This window comes from Pan paniscus, chromosome 6 (genome assembly GCF_029289425.2).
Source record: "Pan paniscus chromosome 6, NHGRI_mPanPan1-v2.0_pri, whole genome shotgun sequence".
Lineage (NCBI taxonomy): Eukaryota > Metazoa > Chordata > Mammalia > Primates > Hominidae > Pan > Pan paniscus.
The window spans coordinates 15862519-15884440 of NC_073255.2; the positions used below are offsets into that span (position 1 = coordinate 15862519).

Genomic DNA, 21922 nt, shown 5'->3' on the forward strand with positions numbered 1-21922 from the left:
ATAGGATATAGCAGATCCATTCTTTGCTTATTGTAAGCAACATGCAGATAGATTAGACAGAAAGTGGAAGAGAAAAAACTACTTGGCTCTACAGTCCTATTGTAAAATGTCTTTGCAAGAGAGAGAGAAGCAACTATCACCAGAAGCACAGGTATGGGATTCATGTCAAAACCCGTATGTTTTTGTTTTAAGGTTATGTAAGGATTTTACGTCTCGTGTGGTTTCCAGTGACATGTGACGTATAATAGGAAGTTTGGTTAGTTACCTAGGAAATGGATTGTGATTAAGGTAAATAGTGAGTATAATTTTTGGCTGAATACAGTACTCCTCATTTAGTCAAACAGAGCAGTCCTTTATAAAGTAAATTTTCACATTGAAAAATGTGACTGTGAGGAAATTACTCTATCAGTGCAATATATTTATTACATCTTGTTTCAGTCTGTTCAAAGGATTTAGTCAGTTTGCCTATATTTAAAATATAATTTTATATACATTAAACCTATGGAGACAATAGCAGTTATTAAGAAGAGAAACTTCAGCTTAATTAGTTTCTCAAAACTCTCATTATAAGTTAGGACAGTTGTTACTAGGGGCAGATATAGTTTATTGTAACTCAAAAATTATACAGTATACCTTAAGGATCATTCATACCTATAATTTGCTTTGGTGTGAGAAGTTCTGATTATCTTTCTGCGAACGTGGGAATAAAAATCAATGTAAAAATCTTAAGGAACATGTTTCATTTTATTATCTTTTAAAATTTGAATACATTTCTTTTATAGGCAAGGATCAATGCCCGGCTTCAGCAGTATCGTGCCAAAGCAGAACTAGCTCGATCTACCAGACCCCAGGCCTGGGTTCCAAGGGAAAAATTGCCCAGACCACTCACCAGCAGTGCTTCAGCTATTCGTAAACTTATGCGGAAAGCAGAACTCATGGGGATCAGTACAGATATCTTTCCAGTGGACAATTCAGATACTAGTTCTAGTGTGGATGGAAGGAGAAAACATAAGCAACCAGCTCTCACTGCAGATTTTGTGAATTATTATTTTGGTCAGTATAGACACTGATACATGCACATTTTCACTGAGAACAATTTGTTAATGAAAATGTTTGATATACTGTTAATTTTTAGAAATTTATTAGCCATGCTGCATATATCATAGAGGGATGTTTATTTTCCTAATATGTTGTGGGTTTTTACAAAATGCTAGGTTCATTTATTTGTAAATATACTTAAAAGTTTTAAACTATGTAGGTTTATCAGTGTGATCATCTTTATAGCTAGTTTCTTCCTATGTCAGTTTTTACTTCCTACTAAAGTAAAATTCGATATTTCATTTAAATAGAGAGAAATATGCGCATGATTCAAATTCAGGAAAATATGGCTGAACAAAAGAATATAAAAGATAAATTAGAGAATGAACAAGAAAAGCTTCACGTAGAATATAATAAGGTAAGTTAGCTACAAAATATGCAACATAATGTGATAGATCTTACTGATGATTTCTTTTGCGAATGTATGGCATTTCTTTTATGTTTTGTTTTTAATTTCTTCTGGAGCTCTTTGGCTCTTCCCTATAACTCCTACTCCTCATTAGCTTCATTATCATCACTGTCTCTTACTGAGCACTTTCTGTGCCAGGCATAATTTTGATCTCTTTACATGTATTATTTAATTCCCAGCTTAACTTTATAGTGTAGGTTATAATCATTGCTTCCATTTTCAGGGAGAAAACTGAATCCTGAAGAAGTTAAATAATTTGCCCAGGTTCACAAAAGTAGTCAAGTCACAGACTTGACAAATGAAGTCAGTTGGTGTGAGGCCAACTCATCTGACTCTGTTCTCTATTTCTAACCAATAAACATTGCTATAGAGCTTCACTTTCTAAGTTTGTAGAAAATTTAGAAACTTTTCTTTAAATTATTATTTATCTTGAATTATATTATAATGTTTGGAATAAAAATTTCCAAATTTGAATTTTCATGTACCTCTTCATCCTAATGAGAAAAGATTCAAAAAGAAATATCTTATAAAAGCAAAATGTGGTTAAAATGTCATACCAAGTATAACTTGACATATAAAACGGGTATTGACTTATTGTTAGAAAACATTTTAAGTCATAAAAAAATAGTAGGAAGTACGTTTCCAATAATCAGCTACACTGTGTAGTAAAAAGAGTACTTGGAATTAGATTCAGAGGACCTGGGGATTCTTGCTAGTTCTGTGATCTTGGCCAACTCACAAAAACTCTATGATCCTTAGTTTTTTTCATTGGGAAAATAGTGGAAATACATCTTGAGAGAGTCACAAGGATTAGTTAGCAGAACATGATGTTATATAACAAACTGTAAAAGAAGGTATAAACGTAGTTACCATTATTAGTAAAAATGCCAGCAGAAAACAAAATGCTTACAGCAACAAAGACTGCTGAATAATTGGATAGCCTTGTCTCTCAGTGGTATTGTGGCTTGAATATATTAAAAATATTTGGAGGCCGAGCGCAGTGGCTCATGCCTGTAATCCCAGCACTTTGGGAGGCCAAGGCAGGTGGATCACGAGGTCAAGAGATCGAGACCATCCTAGGAGTTTGAGACCAGCCTGGCCAACATGGCAAAACCCCGTCTCTACTAAAAATACAAAAGTTAGCTGGGCATGGTGGAGGGTGCCTGTAATCCCAGCTACTTGAGAGGCTGAGGCAGGAGAATTGCTTGAACCAAGGAGGTGGTGGTTGCAGTGACACAAGATCGTGCTGCTGCACTCTAGCCTGGGCGACAGAGTGAGACTCCATCTCAAAAAAAAAAAAAAAAAAATAGATCGAGACCATCCTGGCCAACATGGTGAAACCCTGTCTCTACTAAAAATACAAAAATTAGCTGGGTGTGGTGGTGCACACCTGTAGTCCCACCTACTCGGGAAACTGCAGCAGGAGAATCGCTTGAACCCCAGAGGCGGAGGTTGTAGTGAGCCGAAATCGTGTCACCACACTCCAGCCTGGTGACAGAGTGAGACTCTGTCTCAAAAAAAAAAAAATTATATGTGTGGAATAGAAATGTAGATATTTCTTAAATTGTCAGATATTTTAATGAAGTTTACTAATTTGACTTGCTTTGTAGCTATGTGAATCTTTAGAAGAACTACAAAACCTGAATGGAAAACTTCGAAGTGAAGGACAAGGAATATGGGCTTTACTAGGCAGAATCACAGGGCAGGTTAGTTTCTTTCCAATTGCTGTCTCCTTCAGTTCTTGCTCCCTATATGATTTTCAAAGAACAGATTTTTGATACAACTGTCATTTGACTAACCGAGGAATTCTGTTTGATCAGGGCCTAATCCTTTGGGATAATGATTTCTGCTTGAAATACACCTAGAGCATTGGAAGCTGCCTACTGAGAACCTCTAGTTTAATTTGGTTGTTTCAACAGCTATCTTGTGTGCAAAATTTTTTCATTTGCTCTAACTGATTGACCTGTCATTTGTGATGAAGCTTAAGACTTGAAGCATGAGTTTTTCCTACTACATTCTTCTTTCCTTTAATTTAGCAGTTTTAGATTCCTTGCCACATTTTTTTCTTTCCTGTCCTTATGCTGTATTTTTTTTTTCTATTCTTTGGATGTATAATTTAAAATTTAAAAAGGCAAACTAGAGATATTCATTTTTATGTTAATTTGGTTTTCAGCTGTATAAGAGATGGTTTTTTAAACTTTAATGTTAAAATGTATTTTTTCCCCTTTAACAGTAGCTGTGATCGTAGTTATTAAAAAAACTTTATTCATGAACACCTTTAGTCTGTTAAAGTTTTTGGTGTTGAATAATTATTGTTAGATGGATTTCTTTGAATGCCTTTTTTAGTACTGTGTATATAATTGATAAATTACGTTTTTCACAAATATTTTTTATTTTTTAAGGTTGATGGAGACCCACTGTTTGTGGTCCTTTCACTAAAAAGTAGTTTTATTTGTGAAGGAGCTTTTCGAACAGATATTTTTCATTATACTTGTTTTAGAGGTTTATGGAGAGTCGAATTCATCACACAGCTTATTTAGATATTTTAAGAAGTGATACATACTGATTTGTACTGTGCTATACCAGCTTTGAAGATGCTTTATGGGAAAAGAATGTGTGTGGCTTGTATCCTAAAGAATGTTTTAAAAGGTGAGAATTAGTAGTCGCCTCTGGGAGGATCAGCCTTTGTTCCTGTTAATAGGTTGGTTGATGGATTTTTGGAAGATTATGTTTTATACTTAATATTTAGAGGAGTTAATGTTGAGTATAAGGCTTTAGTTTATTTGCCAAGCTAGCATTATCTTTTGGCTTGATTTGCAAGTTTTTCTCATAAGAATCTCCTGTTTAAAATACTATCTACCATAAAAGACATTTTCATTTATTAAAAGACTTTTAACAGAGGTTTGCAAATTTCCTTTTGCAAATGTAAAATACACAGCAGAAGTAGAATTCATTTATACTGCTTGCATGACACTTTTCTTTTCAGTTGGTTGAACAGATGTGGGCCCACCAGGCCACTGAGAAATGACTTTGATGGATGGTTGCTGTCTGAGGAGCCAGCATACTACAGATTAGTAGAAACCCAAAGAGAATCTCACTTGCTTTGTTGGAGAGTTTGGTCCAATAAGATAATTTTTCTAATTAACCTATGGAACACCAATATAGCTGGGGTGCTGAAGAAAATAAACGGCTTCAATATTCTTTTTGTCAAGTGTACTGTGTTTTGTTTTTTTTAAACCTCCTACGTATGTGTCTTTGTCTTTGGAAGCTGAAATAGAAGTTTAATTTTTATGTTTTAGTGTACCACTGAAAATTGATGAAAGTCTGTAATTATAGATTTCTGATGGAAATAACTATTAGAGAAAAGCTCATTTTAATCCTTTTTGCCAATGTAAAATCTGATAAAGCAGATTTCCCCCTAACAATCCTACTATATTTACTTGGCTTGAGTGGCAATTAGAGGAAAATGTTGCTTTTATTTCTTTCTTAAAACAATATATACTACATTTGTTCAAATCAATAGAAGTTGAATATACCGGCAATTTTGCGAGCACCCAAGGAGAGAAAACCAAGTAAAAAAGAAGGAGGCACGCAAAAGACATCTACTCTTCCTGCAGTACTTTATAGGCAAGTAATGAAATTAATAATGATAGAATAATGTGTATTTTTTTAAACTGATACTTATTAGAAAGAAGATCCTGCAAATATTTGAGAATGAATTATGTCCATACCAGAATTTAATTTAAGTGCATTTGAAGTTCATTTTGTCAAAAGATGCATTCCAGTTTGAATGATAGAGGAGATTTTTGTTGCTGTTTTAACCTAAACTCTATGGAAATGAGCAGTACTCTTTGGGGAACTGGAAAATTACTTTAGATAACATTATAGTTATTGTCTTAAATAATTAAAACAATATAACAGATGAGCATTTATATTTTATTTTACTTGAATGAATTGTAGAGTTTGTTTTTTAGATAGTGATGGGTATCATATATGTATATATATAGAATGAATCTATTGCCTTTGTAGACAGTGGATAATGAAGATAAGTTTTAGTTGTGAGTTTCTACGCTTTTTTTTCTTGATGCTCAGTTGCAATCACTTTATTCGCATAAGTATTTTTGTTTTTTACTTTCTTTGCTCAATATTTTCAGTGTTCACCATTATAGTAATTTTATTTTAGTCAAGACTTCTTTCCATAAATAAATAGGTTACGATCTCACTTTTTCCCAAATAATTTATATTAAGTGAGAGAAGTTTAGAAGATGCTGGTGTTTGTGTGTGTGTGTGTGTGTATGCATGTGTGTGTATATTTATCTATGTATATGCATACATATATGTTATGCATGTATAAATACATAAATATTCTTCTCAAAATTTCTTTATCAGAAATAGTAGCAATAACAACAATATCAATCTCCATAACTACCTTCTGTTTTTTTGTTGGAGGCTCCCTCTACAAGTAATAGCAAATAACTTCCTTGAAGTGTGGGAAAAGCCTACATTGTCTTAGTGTACAATGTGAACATTAGCACAATCTCAGGCCAGCTTTTTCAAACATGGTTGGTTCATTTGGAACCATCAGGCAATATCACTTATGCTTCTGACTTTTATGACTACAATTCATTTTTGTTTCAGAATATATTTTAAGTGATTTTTCTTTTTTACTGAGACCAGGTACTGGTTATTTATTTATTTATTTTGGCTTTTTAAGTGTGTGTGTGTGTGACTTTTTTCTAGGAGTATTTAAAAAAAAAACCTAACCATCATTGCTTTCTGTACTTTCCAAATATAAATATACTTTAGATTTTCAGGTGATGGTGCTTGTGTACGCAGGTGTAGATAAATTGCCTTTTTGCATAAGAGAAGTTAGATTTCTGAGAAACCAAAAAATCCTAAAATAATAGTAGCAATCACAAAATTCCACAATCTTTGCAATAAATATCAATTGATGTGTGCGTTTTTAATTTTTTTACTTTTGAATTTAATTAGTATATTTTTAAAACGCAAAATTCAGTATTGAAAAGAGACTCATGTATACTTGTAGTATATCTACATGTTGAAGACTGTTTGAAAGGTTTACAACTAATGGTAGGAAATAAACTACATTCTGTTTGTGAAGTAATTTTTTTATAGTTTTAGAAAATTGGAAAATTACTTTGTTCTATAATTTATGTGTCTAGAGAAAAAGTGAACTAATGTGAAATGGGTTTTAAGTAATAACTAAAATTAAAATGAATATGATGTTGAGGATAAATACCTTATATATGTAATTCTTTAGAAGGTTTGACTCTAGTAGTATTTAAATTTATACCAGATCCAAGCTATTTTTAACATTCTCAAAAGTATTTAGAACTAACAGTTACTGACATTGTAAAAAGATGTGTTAATGAAAGAAATTGTCTATCTCAACAGAAGAAATAGTAAGTTAAATCAAGATGAAATTTTATAATTTGAAAAATATGCTGTAAGTAAACTGTTTCACTATGATAATTATTATTGAAATCTTTACTTGCTGCCTTTATTAAAAGTTGTGGGATTTGTAAGAAGAACCATGATCAGCATCTTCTTTTATTGTGTGATACCTGTAAACTACATTACCATCTTGGATGTCTGGATCCTCCTCTTACAAGGATGCCAAGAAAGACCAAAAACAGTTATTGGTGAGTAAAATAGAGGAGATTTAGATGTTTGAATTGATTTACTCTTAGTTTCAGCAGTATAAGATGAAATACTATATTTGTTCATAATAAAGTATTTGGCACATTTTAAAATTGACTGTCATCAATATTTATTATAGCATTATGTGACTAAATCTATAACAGCTTTTTTGAGAAATGAGTTTTTCATTAATTGTGGCTATTATCTTAGCAATAGATTCTTCTTTAAGGCATGAATTCTGTCCATTGCTTATGATTCTCTTGTTTTATTGTTAAGAATTTCTCAAATGCTTTATTGTTATTTTGAAATTGAATTTATCTAAAATTTGCCATCATATTATGCTTTTACTTGCAATTTAATATTTTATTTTTGGATTAGAGTCAAAGGCTTTACTTCTGGTATTTGGTATTTGTGCTAGTCATTTAAATTCAACCATTCTTTGACATCTAGAAACATTTGATAAACATTTCTGATTTTTTTAAATTAACTTAGGCATATCAAATCACTACATTTGATAAAGGTTATAGTATCTATAATGAGTTTTATCCTTTTCTTAATTTTACTCCAAGAAAGGGACAGATGTTCAGATTTTAATAGAATGATTTCTCATAGGAAGGAGAACATAGGAAAAGGAAAACTTTGGAATGAACATGAATATTCTTTTTATACAAGTTACCTTTCCAGTTTTAGAAAAGAGTGAACCCCAAATTTTTAAATGGTAATCTCTACAAGAGGTTGTGTGTGTTCCTCAAATACATTAGGCATATTTTTTGACCTCATTGTTTTATCACTTAAGGCTACCTCTGTTCATTTGATTAGGAAGCTGAAATTTTTTCACTATTTTCACGATTGCTTTTTTATAGTGTTCTTTGTATCAGTTTGTTTTGAGATATTCATACTGGCCTGTTCTTTTGAAGTGCAGTGGAATGTATTTATTATGGTTTTTATGTGCTTCAGAAACTGCTATAGCATATTCAAATCCCAACAATGTTAATAAGCATCCTGGGTGAGTTTTTAAATTGAAAGCTAGTTTGATAGTCTCCAGAGCCAGGATGTTTTGCCATGTACTTATATAGAGATATGCAGTTCTCTCCTTAAATGAAGTTATGGACCCTCCTGATACTGCTCAGCCTGCAGAGCTCTGGTTTCCAGCGTGTGAGAGTTTCTGCAGCTAAAAAAAAACACACACAAAAAAAGGGAAATCATGTTCTTTGTAGCAACAAGGAGGCAGCTGGAGGCCATTATACTCAGTGAATTAACCCAGGAAAAGAAAACCAAATACTGCATGTTCTCACTTATAGGTGGAAGCTAAACACTGGATATTCATGGACATAAAGATGGGGCCTACTAGAATGGGGAGGGAGGGGAGCAAGGCTTGAAAAACTGTTGGGTACTATACTCACTACCTGGGTGATAGGGATCATTCATATTCCAAACCTCAGTATCATGCAGTATACCCATGTAACAAACCTGTGCATATACCCCCTGATCTAAAATAAAAGTTGAAATTTAAAAAAAAAGAAAAGAAAAGAAATAATGTACATAGCCTGAGGTGTTTTAGTGAGAGCACTTCTAAAAGGGCCTAAACAACTTAGAGCCTTTTCATTGGTGTTAGTGGTTTTTAAGTAAAAGTAGAAGTTAATGTTGTAGCACAGTGAAGCCTTTAATTTCTCCTTGTTTCTAGTGATAACATTTCCTTTGGCCTCTAAGATCAACTTAGCTTTGGTTAGCAGTTAACTGGGTGTATTAATTTTGGAGTGTGCAAGATTCAGAGAATTGTTTTTTCTTTAGTGTACCTCAAATGTGGGAGGCAGTTTTTACTTTTTGCTTTTTAACATTTTCAGTTTATTTTTGAAGTTATACTAAAGATAATAAATACTCAAAACTTAACACTTTCTAAATATTTTGTCACATTTTACTATTATCTATGCTCTAGAGGTTATTTAAGTCTATTGCATCTGGATGGTAGAAAAAAAATGATAAACGCAGGTTGAGTATCCCTTATCCAAAGTGCTGGGGACCAGAAGTGATTTGGATTTTGTTTTTGTTTTTATTTTGGAATATTTGCATTGTACCTACTGGTCGAGTATCCCAGATCTGAAAATCTGAAATCTGCAATGCTCCAATGAACATTTTCTTTGACTGTAATGTCAGTGCTCAAAAAACATTTGGATTTTGGAGCACTTCAGATTTTGGATTTTTGGATTTGGGATGCTCAACCTATGATAGTTGCTACTACACACCCTTTTCCCCATCCTACATTCTGTGATGCCATGTTGATAATTTGAAATTGAAATTGCCATAGTTAGGAGTATTTGTACTGTAGAAATTACTAAATACTACATAACAGGGCTTTCCCCCAGAGGGTCAAGTGTTAGACATTTACTAGCATATCACTGACTGACGTCTGCTTTAGACTCTACCTTGTTCTTACTAGTCCTTTCATTAGGGAAAGGGTCCTTTAATTTCTCCTTGTTTCTAGTGATCAAATTTCCTTTGATCACTAGGGTCCTGTTACTGGACTCTTATTTGATGACTGTGCCTTAGTCTGCAGCTTAAACTTCCACAGGTCCCTCTGGTATAATATTTCTGAATGGCCGGTTTATTTTTGCTGTCTTTATGTTTTGCAAGCCTGTGGTAGCACCCTTACTACTAAATACCCTGTAAACAAACTGTACCTAGAATTAATTACTATACAATCTGTTGCCTTCTCAGATATCATATTCTACTCTAATAACTATTTTAAGCACTTGCTATCCAGCCTTTTCTTCCAGTACCAGCACTGTTTTCAAGGAGACACTAGTTCTAGATTTGGATGCTTTCTTCAGTCCATCCCAGAGTTCTGTGGACTGTGCTGGGCAGGTTAAGACATGTGACATCAAAGAAAAGATGGATACAGATACAGAAGTAATTATTGGTAGAAGGTAGGGAAGTTGAGTGAATTCACCTTGGACAGGCTCAGATATTTCAGTGATATAGGAGTCTATTGAGAGGGAAGAGACCTGGGATGATGATGGGCTCTTGAGAAGACAGCAGATGGTTGGTAACAACTTACTGTGGAAAAATCAAACTGACTTGCCGAGGCTGTGTAGCAAGAATGTTTAGTGCATAAGTAAATGTGATTATTTGATTTTGCTTGAATTATGCTCTGCTGCCCAGGAGAAGGAGAGGGGAAAACCTAGGGGCTTCTTAAGTTGGGCCAGGGATGTGAAAAGCTAGTAAAAAATATTATTAATAGGTGGGTGAAGAATTCCACAGAGAATAGAGAGGCTAGTGATGGTGTGATCTAGGTTCTATTTTGTTTGTACCTCTTTCTAGTATTTAAAATGCATTTTGTCTCATTTTTAGTTTATGTTATTTTGGTTTTTGTTGTTGTTTTTAAAAATGTACAATCTCCACACTGCCTTAAATTCTAAGACACATTTGGTAGGATACAAATGGTAAGGGCTTGATTTATTAGAGTAGTTCAAATAGTTAATCATCTCTTAATTTTAGAAGACTAATGTTATATTTCTGCCTCCACTCATCTGATTGGAACTTGTGTTGCCTTTTCCAATTGTTTGAAGAATATTCTGAAACACATTATTTAACAGAGAATTGAGTAATATATCCTTTTATTCCTTGGATATGTCTTTATTTTATGATGAAAAGAAAACTCAAACCCTTCTAGGAATAGTTTACAGAGGGTTTTTTCCTTTGTTTTTCTTGATAATTTGTTCATTTACATTTTTTTATTGCCTCTTCTTCCCATTAACCGCTAGTAGGAATTCCAGCATTAGAATGGGACATTTACTGTATATGAAATAACAGGTATATATCTGCTATTAAAGTTTTATACAGGTATTATAACTACAAAAAGAATAAAATTTACAAGTTGAGTTAAATGTTGTTTTCTGCCCTTCAAAGAGATACCCATAATGCAGAAGTAGGAGGGACTGAGGTATTACTTGTCTGAGAAGAATGATATTTGAGCCACCTCTTAAAGTTTTATGTAGGCACCTGTCAAGACTTTCCTCTAAATACAGGAGAAAACATGGCTAACGGCTTAGACATAAGAAAAAAAAAAACTCTGATGTGGGATCCTGAGTTCTTGATGACTGAAAAAGATAAATTGTGGAGGAGAAAAAAGTAAATCATGAATTATTTGGAATATGGAATGTTAACTGGATTTATTTATTGCATTATTGCATTTAAAGATTCATAAAATCCTTTTTTTTTTTTAACTTACACGAATAAAATTCTCTAAATTGGTACACTTTCTTTTTTTTTTCTTTTTTTGAGATGGAGTCTCGCTCTGTCACCCAGGCTGGGGTGCAGTGGCACGATCGCGACTCACCGCAACTTCTGCCTCCTGGGTGCAAGCAATTCTCCTGCCTTAGCCTCCCGAGTAGCTGGGACTACAGGCGCGTGCCACCACGCCCAGCTAATTTTTTGTATTTTTAGTAGAGATGGGGTTTCACCGTGTTAGCCAGAATGGTCTCGATCTCCTGACCTCATGATCCGCCTGCCTTGGCCTCCCAAAGTGCTGGATTACAGGCGTGAGCTACTGTGCCTGGCTTAAATTAGTACACTTTCTTGTCTAAGCACTATTAAACATTTTTCTTTAGTAACTAAGATTCTGAAATCCCATTGGGTCATCATTCTGATTATAGGTTGTAGTTGTATGGTGCTAGAAACATATAGAAGGTATGGAAAATGGAGAAAAGGCCAGACGCAGTGGCTCATGTCTGTAATCCCAGCACTTTGGGAGGCTGAGGCAGGTGGATCACTTGAGGTCAGGAGTTCAAGACCAACATGATGAAACCCTGTCTCTACTAAAAATACAAAAATTAGCTAGGAATGGTGGTGGGGATTCCTAATCCCTGCTACTCAGGAGGCTGAGGTAGAGAATTGCTTAAACCTGGGAGGCTGAGGCTACAATGAGCTGAGATTGCGCCAGTGCTCTCCAGTCTGGGTGACAGAGTGAGACTCTGTCTCACAAAAAGACAGAAGAAGAGGAGGGAGGGCAGGAGGGAGGGAAAGAAGGAAGGAAAGAAGAGAGGGAGGGAGGGCGGGAAAAAGAGAGGAAGGAAGGGAGGAAAGAAGGGAGGGAGGAAGGAAGGAAAGGAAGGGAAGGGAGAGGGAGGGGGAGGGAGAGGGAGGGAGGGGGAGGGAGGAAGGGAAAAGAGAAAAACCTCTTGGTATTTCAACATGAAAGTTATTCTGTTGCATAAGTTCCTGACATGGATTTTTATTATACTTTAAATTTTTAATTGGCTTGGATCAATTAAAAGGTTAAGATTATCTTCAGTATTGTCCATGGGAATTATAAATTTTAGGACTCTATTCTCATACAGTGTGCTAAGTAAAAATATATAGAATTAAGGTGAGTTTAGCTAAATTAATAGATAATAGCAGTTTAGTGGATTATTGAAAGAAGCCAGGTATGTATTTGACTTTAGGAAAGATAATCATGATTTTCCTTAAAATATTATTTGATTTCAGCTGGGCGTGGTGGCTCACGCCTGAAATCTCAGCACTTTGGGAGGGCGGGGCAGGTGGATCACGAGGTCAGGAGTTCAAGACCAGCCTGGCCAACATGGTGAAACCCCATCTGTACTAAAAATACAAAAATTAGCCAGGCGTGGTGGCAGGCACCTGTAATCCCAGCTGCTCGGGAGGCTGAGGAAGAGAATTGCTTGAACCCGGGAGATGGAGGTTACAGTGAGCCTTAGATCATGCCACTGCACTTGGCAATAGAGCAAGACTCTGTCTGAAAACAAAGAAAAAATAATTATTTGATTTCATTGAATTAGACAGGCCATGGCTTTATTCTAAGTTATTATTTCTTAGCATCTTATGTACCAATTAATGTAGCAGAAACATTTTTTACATATCTTAAAGGGTATTTATAAGATGAAGACTATAGTGTTTAATAGATTGTTGAAGAATGGCTAAGAAGTATTATGTCCATAATACTCTTGTAGTCTACTCAGTGTGGACTCTATCTACTGCAACAATCATGTGGCGGTTTTCTTGAAATAGGAATGGATATATTCTGCATTGGCAGTTACATTTGTTTTGATTTTTTGAGTTGTTCCGTGTTTTGTGGTGTTCAGGGTGTAACATTTCTATTTTCTGGGAATTAGCCAAATTTCTTTGTCACCTAACTATTATTTATAGTGGGGATGGAAGTGAACATAAGAATAAAGAATGTCCTGACAAGGGTAATTGCTACCAAAAGAGAAGCAAAGGGGAAATATTTCAGTTTTTTAAAAAAACAAAACAATGATTTATCTGAAAAGGTACCTGCTTCTATACCTAGGGGATTTAGATAACATTATGTTTGCCTGTTATTTAAATAGACAAACAACATATTTTAAAAGTAAATTAGAGCCTGGCGTGGTGGCTCACACCTGTAATCCCAGCACTTTGGAAGGCTGAGGCGGGAGGATCACCTGAGGTCAGGAGTTTGAGACCAGCTTGGCCAACATATAGTGAAACCCTGTCTCTACTAAAAAATCCAAAATTAACTGTGCGTGGTGGCACACACCTGTAGTCCCAGCTACTTAGGAAGCTGAGGCAGGAGAATCGCTTGAATGGGGAAGGTGGAGGTTGCAGTGAGCCGAGATCGTGCCACTGGACTCCAGCCTGGGCGACTTAGCAAGACTGTCTCTCAAAAAAAAAAAAAAAAATGTAAATTAGAACTGTTTGAGAAACTGACTACATTTCACTCAACTGATAGAAATGATCAGTTAGCATTAAGATTACAATTTAATGCTGAAAAGTGAAGCAATGTGCCTTTTTGTAATATAATTTGATAATTTCTCTAGTCATCTGTTTTGAAGGCTGTTGCATTTATTATTAGTTAACTAACAATATCTAACATTTCTGGGGTTTTCACAGTTCTGCTAATAAAGTCAGAATATACTTATCATTTCAATTCTGAGATTCTGTAAGGTGTGTGTTTTCTTTTGCCAGTCCTTGATGTTTTCATATGGGACAAATGCAGGAGCAATTTAGTATATTCGTTTAGTTGTGTCTTTGTTAATGATGGTAATCTGACAATCTAGGGGATAACCTGCTAGCTATATTTACATGAAGTGTAGCAATAGATACATAAAAGTTTTCTGAGTAATACATGATTATGTACATTTTTGTTTTGCTTTCACTGATCAGTATTTCTAGTGCTAAAAGTTTTGCTAACCTATTCTTAAATAATTGGAAATTTTAAGATATTTAAATTAATACGCTAAGGATTAATTTGTATTTTAGGAATAATATGTTTGCATTAACAAAACAAATGGTACTTGGTATTTAACTCTTGTTGGAGTTCAAAATTTAAAGCTGTTACTTTGACAATTAAATATTAGTTTAATAAGTTCACAGTATTAGTGAAAGATGTGAATTTTGATGGAACGAAATCAAATCATAAATCTTTGAAAATACTTGCTATGAGAATTATAAGCTACATTCAAAGATACTGATATAAACATAAACTAAATATCAAATACCATTTTACAGATTATAATCATTTTTATTGAGAGAATACTATCAAACTTCTGGAGAATTTGCTTTTGATCATTCTTTTACATTTGAAGAAAATATGAGTAAAAATTTATTTTTAAAAACTGGTTTTAACTTTTTGAAATGGTCCTTTATGATTGACAATATAAAGATTTCCAGCAGTTGTTGTTTAGATTTCTGCTGTCTAAATGTTAGCCACTAGCCACATATGGCTATTTAAATTTAAATCAATTAATATTAAAATGAGAAATTTTCTCAGTGGTATTTGCCACATTTCAAGTGCTCAGTAACCATCTATGGCTAGTGGCCACTGTTCTGGACAGCACAGATATGTAGATAATCCTAATATTATAAAAAGTTCTGTTGGATACCACTTGTCTAAAGTTTTCGTTTCAATAAATTTTTAATATTACCCATATTAAAATTCTTTATAAATGCTACTTTAACAAATTCCTTTGATAAATAAATGTATATTTCTTCTTTTAGAAGTAGTAGGGGCCACCAACTAATATGACCTTTTTTTTTTCCCCCAACACTTCTTGGAGTCTGTTTCTATAGTTTCTTTAAGTAGTATATTCAGCACAAGTTGTCACTGACTACAATTAAAAGATATGATAACTGTGACAAGGAGTAGTGTTAGGGTCCTTGAAGGACTTTGATTTTCAGGTATCACAGTATATGTCATTTAAAGAAAAGTCATGCTTTCCAAAGGTAAATTATTATTATTATTTAAGACAGGGTCTTGCTTGTGTTACCCAGGCTGGAGTGCAGTGTTGAGATCATGGCTCACTGCGGCCTCCACCTCCTGGGCTCAAGTGACTCTTTCACTTCAGCTTCCTGAGTAGCTGGGATTATAGGCGTGTGCCACCAAGCCTAGTTAATTTTCTGTTTTTTTTGTGAAGACAGTCTCTCACTATGTTGTGAGCAGTCATCCTGCCTCAGTCTCCTGAGGTGCTGGGATTATCGGTGTGAGCCACTGCAGCTGGCAAAACCACCTTTTTAATCAGTGTTGAATCTCATGTTGGTTCACTTAAACATATAGCATTGTTAAATGTGTTCTTATACTTACAGGATACATTAAATTGCCTTAAATATTATATTCATGGTAGTCACTCTTAGAGGAGTATTTCTGAATGTTTTTTCATTACGTACCCTATAATCACATTACCTGTGTATATTTTTATATATTATTCTTATATACCTGGATTTTATATTTATAAAAAGTATAGCTAAAGCCAGAAGATAATAATAAATGCATGACTTAAATTTTTCCCCTTTATGTAGGCAGTGCTCGGAATGTGACCAGGCAGGGAGCAGTGACATGGAAGCAGACATGGCCATGGAAACCCTACCAGATGGAACCAAACGATCAAGGAGGCAGATTAAGGAACCAGTGAAATTTGTTCCACAGGATGTGCCACCAGAACCCAAGAAGATTCCGATAAGAAACACGGTAGTTTATTTTTTATTTATCATAAGCATCATACAATTCTGAGGCCAAAATTTAAGAGAGTGAGAAAGACACAGGGCAAACATATACTCAGAAGTCAAAGAAAAAGACATCTATTGGTTATTCTTAACAATTTTTTTTTCTATATTATGAAATATACCACATGCTTACCTGAGTGTTTGTAGTTTATATTTTGTTGGAGGCATAATATAAGGAACACACCAGAGCATCCATCACCCACCTTAAAAGACAGACCATTCCCAAAGCTTTAGAAGTTTCCTGTAAACCCCTCGACAATCTCATCTTTATCTGTCTAGCCCAGAGGCCACCTCTTTACTCAGCTTTACTTTTCTCATTCACTTCTTTTTCTTTATAGAAGAGATTTACACTCTAAATCTCTGTACTTATAAATAATACATGGTTTATTTTTGTAGGTTTTGAATTTCATATGAATGGAATCAAATGTTTTTCTCTGGTAATTTGATATTTTGACCAAAATTATGTTGATTTGATTCAGACATGCTGATCCATGTAGTTGTAGTTTATTTATTGTCACTAATGTATAGTTTTCTATGGAAAGAATAGATTATTACCTAGTTTTTCTTTTGCTTTGTTGATGGGCAGTTAGGTTTTTTTCATGTTTTTCTATTCTATACAGCTTTGTTTAAAATATTCCTATAAATATCTGCTGCAGCATGGTAACAAGGAGTTTGTGTATGTATTAAGGTGTAGATTTGCTAAGTTACAGACTGTCTGCGTCTTGCAGTTTTGCTAGATAACTGCAATTGTTTTCCAAACCAGTTCACACTCATACCAGCAATGGATAATGTTTCTGTTGCTTCACAAAGTTTTGTCCAGTGTTTTAATGCTTTCCAGTGTGGTACAGGGAAAATAGTATCTTGACATTTTATGTTGCATTTCTCTCAGTACTAATGATTTTGTTCATCTATTTACATATTTTTGGTAAATTGTATTTCCTTTGCTGGGAAATGTGTATGCAAGCCTTTCACCAGTTTTTCTGTTGGGGTGTTTACCTTTTTCTCATTGCAAATTCTCTGAGGCCAGGTTTTAAAGAGTTTCTTCTGGGGAAATCATTTATGTTCATGTTTACCAGGTACCTTGGAGGGGCCTCTACCAACTTGAGAATATTTTAAATAAAAGTTTGGTGTGTATGTTTTCTATTACATCAGGAGTGTAAAGTTCAAACCTTTAAGTGCTGGCTTACAGTTATGAATTCTTAGGGCATACTTTCCTTGCTTGAGCTGAGGCAGGCACTTTTCAAAAATCTTCCTTTCCACAAGCGAGATACAAAGATATTTTTAGGGTTAGTTGTCATCATTTGTTTTGTTACCTGTTTCATTTTAAAGAGTCTTTCATTTTTTCCTTAAAGTAACAGTTTTCTCAAAAAAAATTTTCTTGATCTGTATTAACCTCCTATATTATAATCACTTAAAAGATCTTATTTAGGAGATTCAGCTTGATTTTTTAAATCAGTTTTGTGTTATGGGGTCATATAAAATTTATGAGGCAAATCTGAGAATTGTTATCTCTTAGATAATTGAAACAGTTTATTTTGGGTGCTCTAAGTAGATCAACTTGAAATAGTTTTTATTTGTAGTTTCAACTGTTTATAACTCTTTTTTTAGGCTTCAAAAATATATTTTGTTTATAAGGGAACTAGAGAGACTTTTCCTTTGTTAAATAAGCCGGCTAGTTTCTATTTCTAAAATATTTTCTATAATTGTTTGAAAATGGTAGCTAGTTATTCTTAAGATCTTAGAGAAGAGTTATTACTTCATATGTCTGTCTACAAAGATTATCCTCTTATGAAACATTATTTTTCCAGTTTCTTTATTGTTTCAAGAAAGCCTTTTGACTAGTATTATCATCCTTAACTTTGGAGTTATCATATAGAGGGAAATTATGTATATTACAGTGATATTTTTGTGCCCACAGTTCAGTATTACTTGAGATAAAAGAGAACTCTTTAACATTAAAGGATCCTTCTATTTTTTTCTCACATTTACTGGTCTGCTTTTTTTATCCTAGAATTATAAGGAAGCTTTAAAATTTGCTAATATAATCCCATTCCTTTCATCTTGTTCTTTGTCTCTAGTTTTCTTGTTTAAAAGTTTTAGACTTCTTACAGATTTTGGTCAGTGAAACACCAGGGAAAGAGTCCATGACCAGTAATTTCAGGAAATGCAGTGTGATTATTTTCTTACTTGTAGAAATTCCAATGCATGTTGAAGCTCCAAAAAAAAAAAAAATCCTAATATTTAGAAACAGGATTACTTTTATCTATTCTTTTTCTTAACTTGTTTTTATCAAAAAAGCATTTTTTAAGACACTTTTTTTTTTGGTAGCATAGAGTACTGTGGTGCTAAGTTTGGAAATGATGCTCCGGAGACCATGGATTACTTGCATTAGGACCATCTTGGATATTTGTTGAAATGTAGACTTTGGACCCACCCTAGAGCTAGTATAGACTTTGTACCCATTCTGGAATTAATCAATTAGAATTTATGGGGTTTGACTAAGCAGATTTCTTAGGTGCTACGCTTATACTAAATAAAAGTTGAAAATAACTACTAATGGTGATTACCTTTCCTTTTTCCCTCTCATCTTTTCTGCCTGCCTTCCAACAATCCATTCAGAAAACCAGACAATTGGTGCGAGGTATCATACTAAACTGTTCAAGGAATGTAGGAATGAGAGATACAGAAGAGAGTGATCAGTCATTTTGGTCTTGATCTTACCATTTATGCTGAGTTCCTGTTGTTACCTTAAGTTTTTACTTATTTCTATTTGAGTTGTATTTATCTTTTTTAATCAATAGGTGGTGTGGTGAAAAATGAGGTGTTCTAATTGTGTTTCTTAGAACACTGTTAATTATGAGAGACCAGGCATACAACAGCTTACTAACTTGTATAAATACCTTTTGCAATATATAACTAATTTTTCTCTCCCATTGTTACATTTTTAAACTATTGCTCCCAATATCCTCCTACTTACACTTTTATTTCAGCACATGTATTACAATTGGGAACATTCTGTCTTGAAATACATTATTATAGTATTTTTATTTTTGTCAGTTTTTCATTTTTCCTGCCATAAATTGATCAAAGTATAATTTGTTTTCATGTTAGTCTTATTATTCTGTCATGATTTTGAAGAAAATTTTACCTTCATGACATACATAGGGCAATCATGACATACCCCAAGCTCATGGACCTGAACTCCTGGCAGACAGCAACTGCCCTGTTTACCACAGAAGAATGGGTCCCATTCTTCTTACGTTTCATCAGTGAAACTATAGAATTATTGTAAAGGCAGCCTAAGATAGTTCTGTTTAAGTACTTTGTTATTTAGACATTTTCTCTGCATTATTTTCTATGTGGAAACTTTTACTTACTTTTAGGCAAGGAAATTAATTTTGAAGAAAACATAAATTAGCTTACCCATATCCCTTTTGAAGTTACTTTAAAATTGGTGTTTATACTTGTGGACATATTTTCTAATACTCTAATGTAACTTGAAAGCTTTCAGATTTTCTTTTTGCTTTCTTTGCACTCTAAGTCATGTAGTGACTTTTCATCTTTTGTAGAAGTGCCAAAGGACTTGTTGGGACCTCTCTTTCCATTGTTTTTACACACACGCATGCATCATCTACTCTCTTTGAAGTTCTGAGATCTTTCTTCCTGACTTAGAAATTCTGGTTGTGTTTTATATATTTTCTTTTTTGCAAAATAAATGCAATAAATAGGCAAAATACTTTTTTAGCAGCTTTGACTGAAAACCATATTGTTTTTCAGGATGCATTATTTCTTTTAGATCATTATTTTAGAAGGGGATTTAAACACATCTAATCGTTTTTCCATCGCACTTAACAATGTGAGCCACTAGCCAGTTCTAAGTGGCAGTCTTTATTTGAGAGATAATCAAATATCCTAGAGCCTACTTTTATTACATTTATGTTTTAACTAATTTTACGCATATACAAAGTACCTATTTAATAATGTTTAAGCTTAAGTCTTGAGAATCTGAAAATATGAAATATGTTTCATATAAATATTTTTTAGATGTTAGTTTAGGAAAAATGTTGAAGCATTTGGATTCAGTTCTATTGAAGTGACTAAAGGTTACTGTACATTATGTTCATATTTATTTTACTTATTCTTATACTAACTGTTTGAATTACTACAGTTCTGGGAAAGAAGAGTTATTTGTGGGGGCTTTACATACCAGAGTTTTCTGTTATCAGACTCAAGGTGACCTCTGAGGTACGAGTCAGATTATAAAACCTCTATCTGTCATAGATTCTTAGAAGAAACCCTGGCAAACAGTTTTTGTAGTGAACTAGAACTCACTTTGGCTACTTGGAAGAGATCTACTCTGTGGGTGTCCTTAGCTCAAGTAATCTTATTCAGAACCCTGAGACTCCTGTTTTGCTTTTTGCCTCTTGGAAATCCATCACTTTTATTTATTCCCAGGAGTATGAAATAAAGATAAGAATAGGTGGAGCTTTCAAGACTTTCCTTATTTTGTATATACCATTATCTCTGAGAAGGTTTTTATAGCAGCACTTACTTGTCATGTAGAATACATATTTTATTATATATCATTAGACCCATAGTTATTTCAGTTTATAGTAGTTAACACAAATTGGTTATGATTTTCTTTTTATTCTCCCATATATTTTCATAACCCTGTTAACATAAGCTAAATTAGATAAAAAGAAACTCTACAGTCAATTGACCAAAGGGAAAGCACTCACTTTTGGTGACTGCCATTCCATTGGTTGTTTATTGGTAGCCAACAGAAACAGATGACACCTTGTTCATAATTTGTTTTTTGTATATAGCAATTTTCTTTGAATATTTCATGAACTTTAACTTGTTTTCAATGTAGTTTCATAATTGAAAGACAAATATTTTTAGGAATTATGTATATGTATAATTTTATATTTTTTAGAAATTATATTTTTATTATATATTGCTACATATATGCTATACATATAATTTTATATTCTTAGGAATTAAATATATTTTATATTTATATATATTAGAATAAATTTTATATTGAAGCATTTTTGAATAGCTGCCAGAAAGCTACTGGCATTTATTCCCCAGCATAAATCTAATGCTATTTAGCTTAACAGAGGTTTTCAAAGTTTGACTTAATTGTCCTAATTAACATTGATTTTGGAATTTTGCCCATGAATAAGTATGTTCTATTTTTACATATAAGTTACAGAGGGAAGCATTTCTTACGATTCATCTAACCATATGTGACTTACTTTAATTATTAATTTGTGTAAATATTGATATGTCAACAAAAACACAAGTGTTAAATTTAGTGACCTGGTCACAAGTGAATATGTGAAGCCTAGTTTACTGATATCAAAGATGTTAAGGTACTGACTCTTTTAGTTTTAAATTTAGTTCATTTGCCAAATGAATCATGCATTTGACTTGATTGCAAATTAAAATAACCTCAGCTCTAAAGAATTAATTAAAATACATCACATGTTTTTTAGTCCAAATGATAGAAAAGTTAGAGAAATGTTTAATTATTTGTTTTAGATGAATAAACTATTTATTTACTTATTTTTGTTTTTATTTTTTTGAGACGGAGTCTTGCTCTGTCGCCCAGGCTGGAGTGCAGTGGTGTGATCTTGGCTCACTGCAACCTCCGCCTCCCAGGATCGAGCGATTCTCATGCCTCAGCCTCCTGGGTAGCTGGGATTACAGGTGTGCACCACCACGTCCGGCTGAGTTTTGTATTTTAGTAGAGAT

General features: G+C 33.6%; 1 protein-coding gene across 13 annotated transcripts in view; it reads left to right on the top strand.

Annotated features, from left to right (window-relative positions):
* Positions 1 to 21922, top strand: part of PHF14 (PHD finger protein 14) — a 230174-nt gene that overhangs the window by 94707 nt on the left and 113545 nt on the right. For all 13 annotated transcript variants that reach the window (XM_055115712.1, XM_055115713.1, XM_055115707.1 and 10 more), the window contains 7 exons: positions 5 to 151; positions 783 to 1053; positions 1350 to 1456; positions 3118 to 3213; positions 5031 to 5134; positions 7039 to 7170; positions 15959 to 16127. In XM_055115712.1, coding sequence (XP_054971687.1) covers positions 5 to 151; positions 783 to 1053; positions 1350 to 1456; positions 3118 to 3213; positions 5031 to 5134; positions 7039 to 7170; positions 15959 to 16127 — 1026 coding nt within the window. The remainder of the gene's footprint in view (positions 1 to 4; positions 152 to 782; positions 1054 to 1349; positions 1457 to 3117; positions 3214 to 5030; positions 5135 to 7038; positions 7171 to 15958; positions 16128 to 21922) is intronic.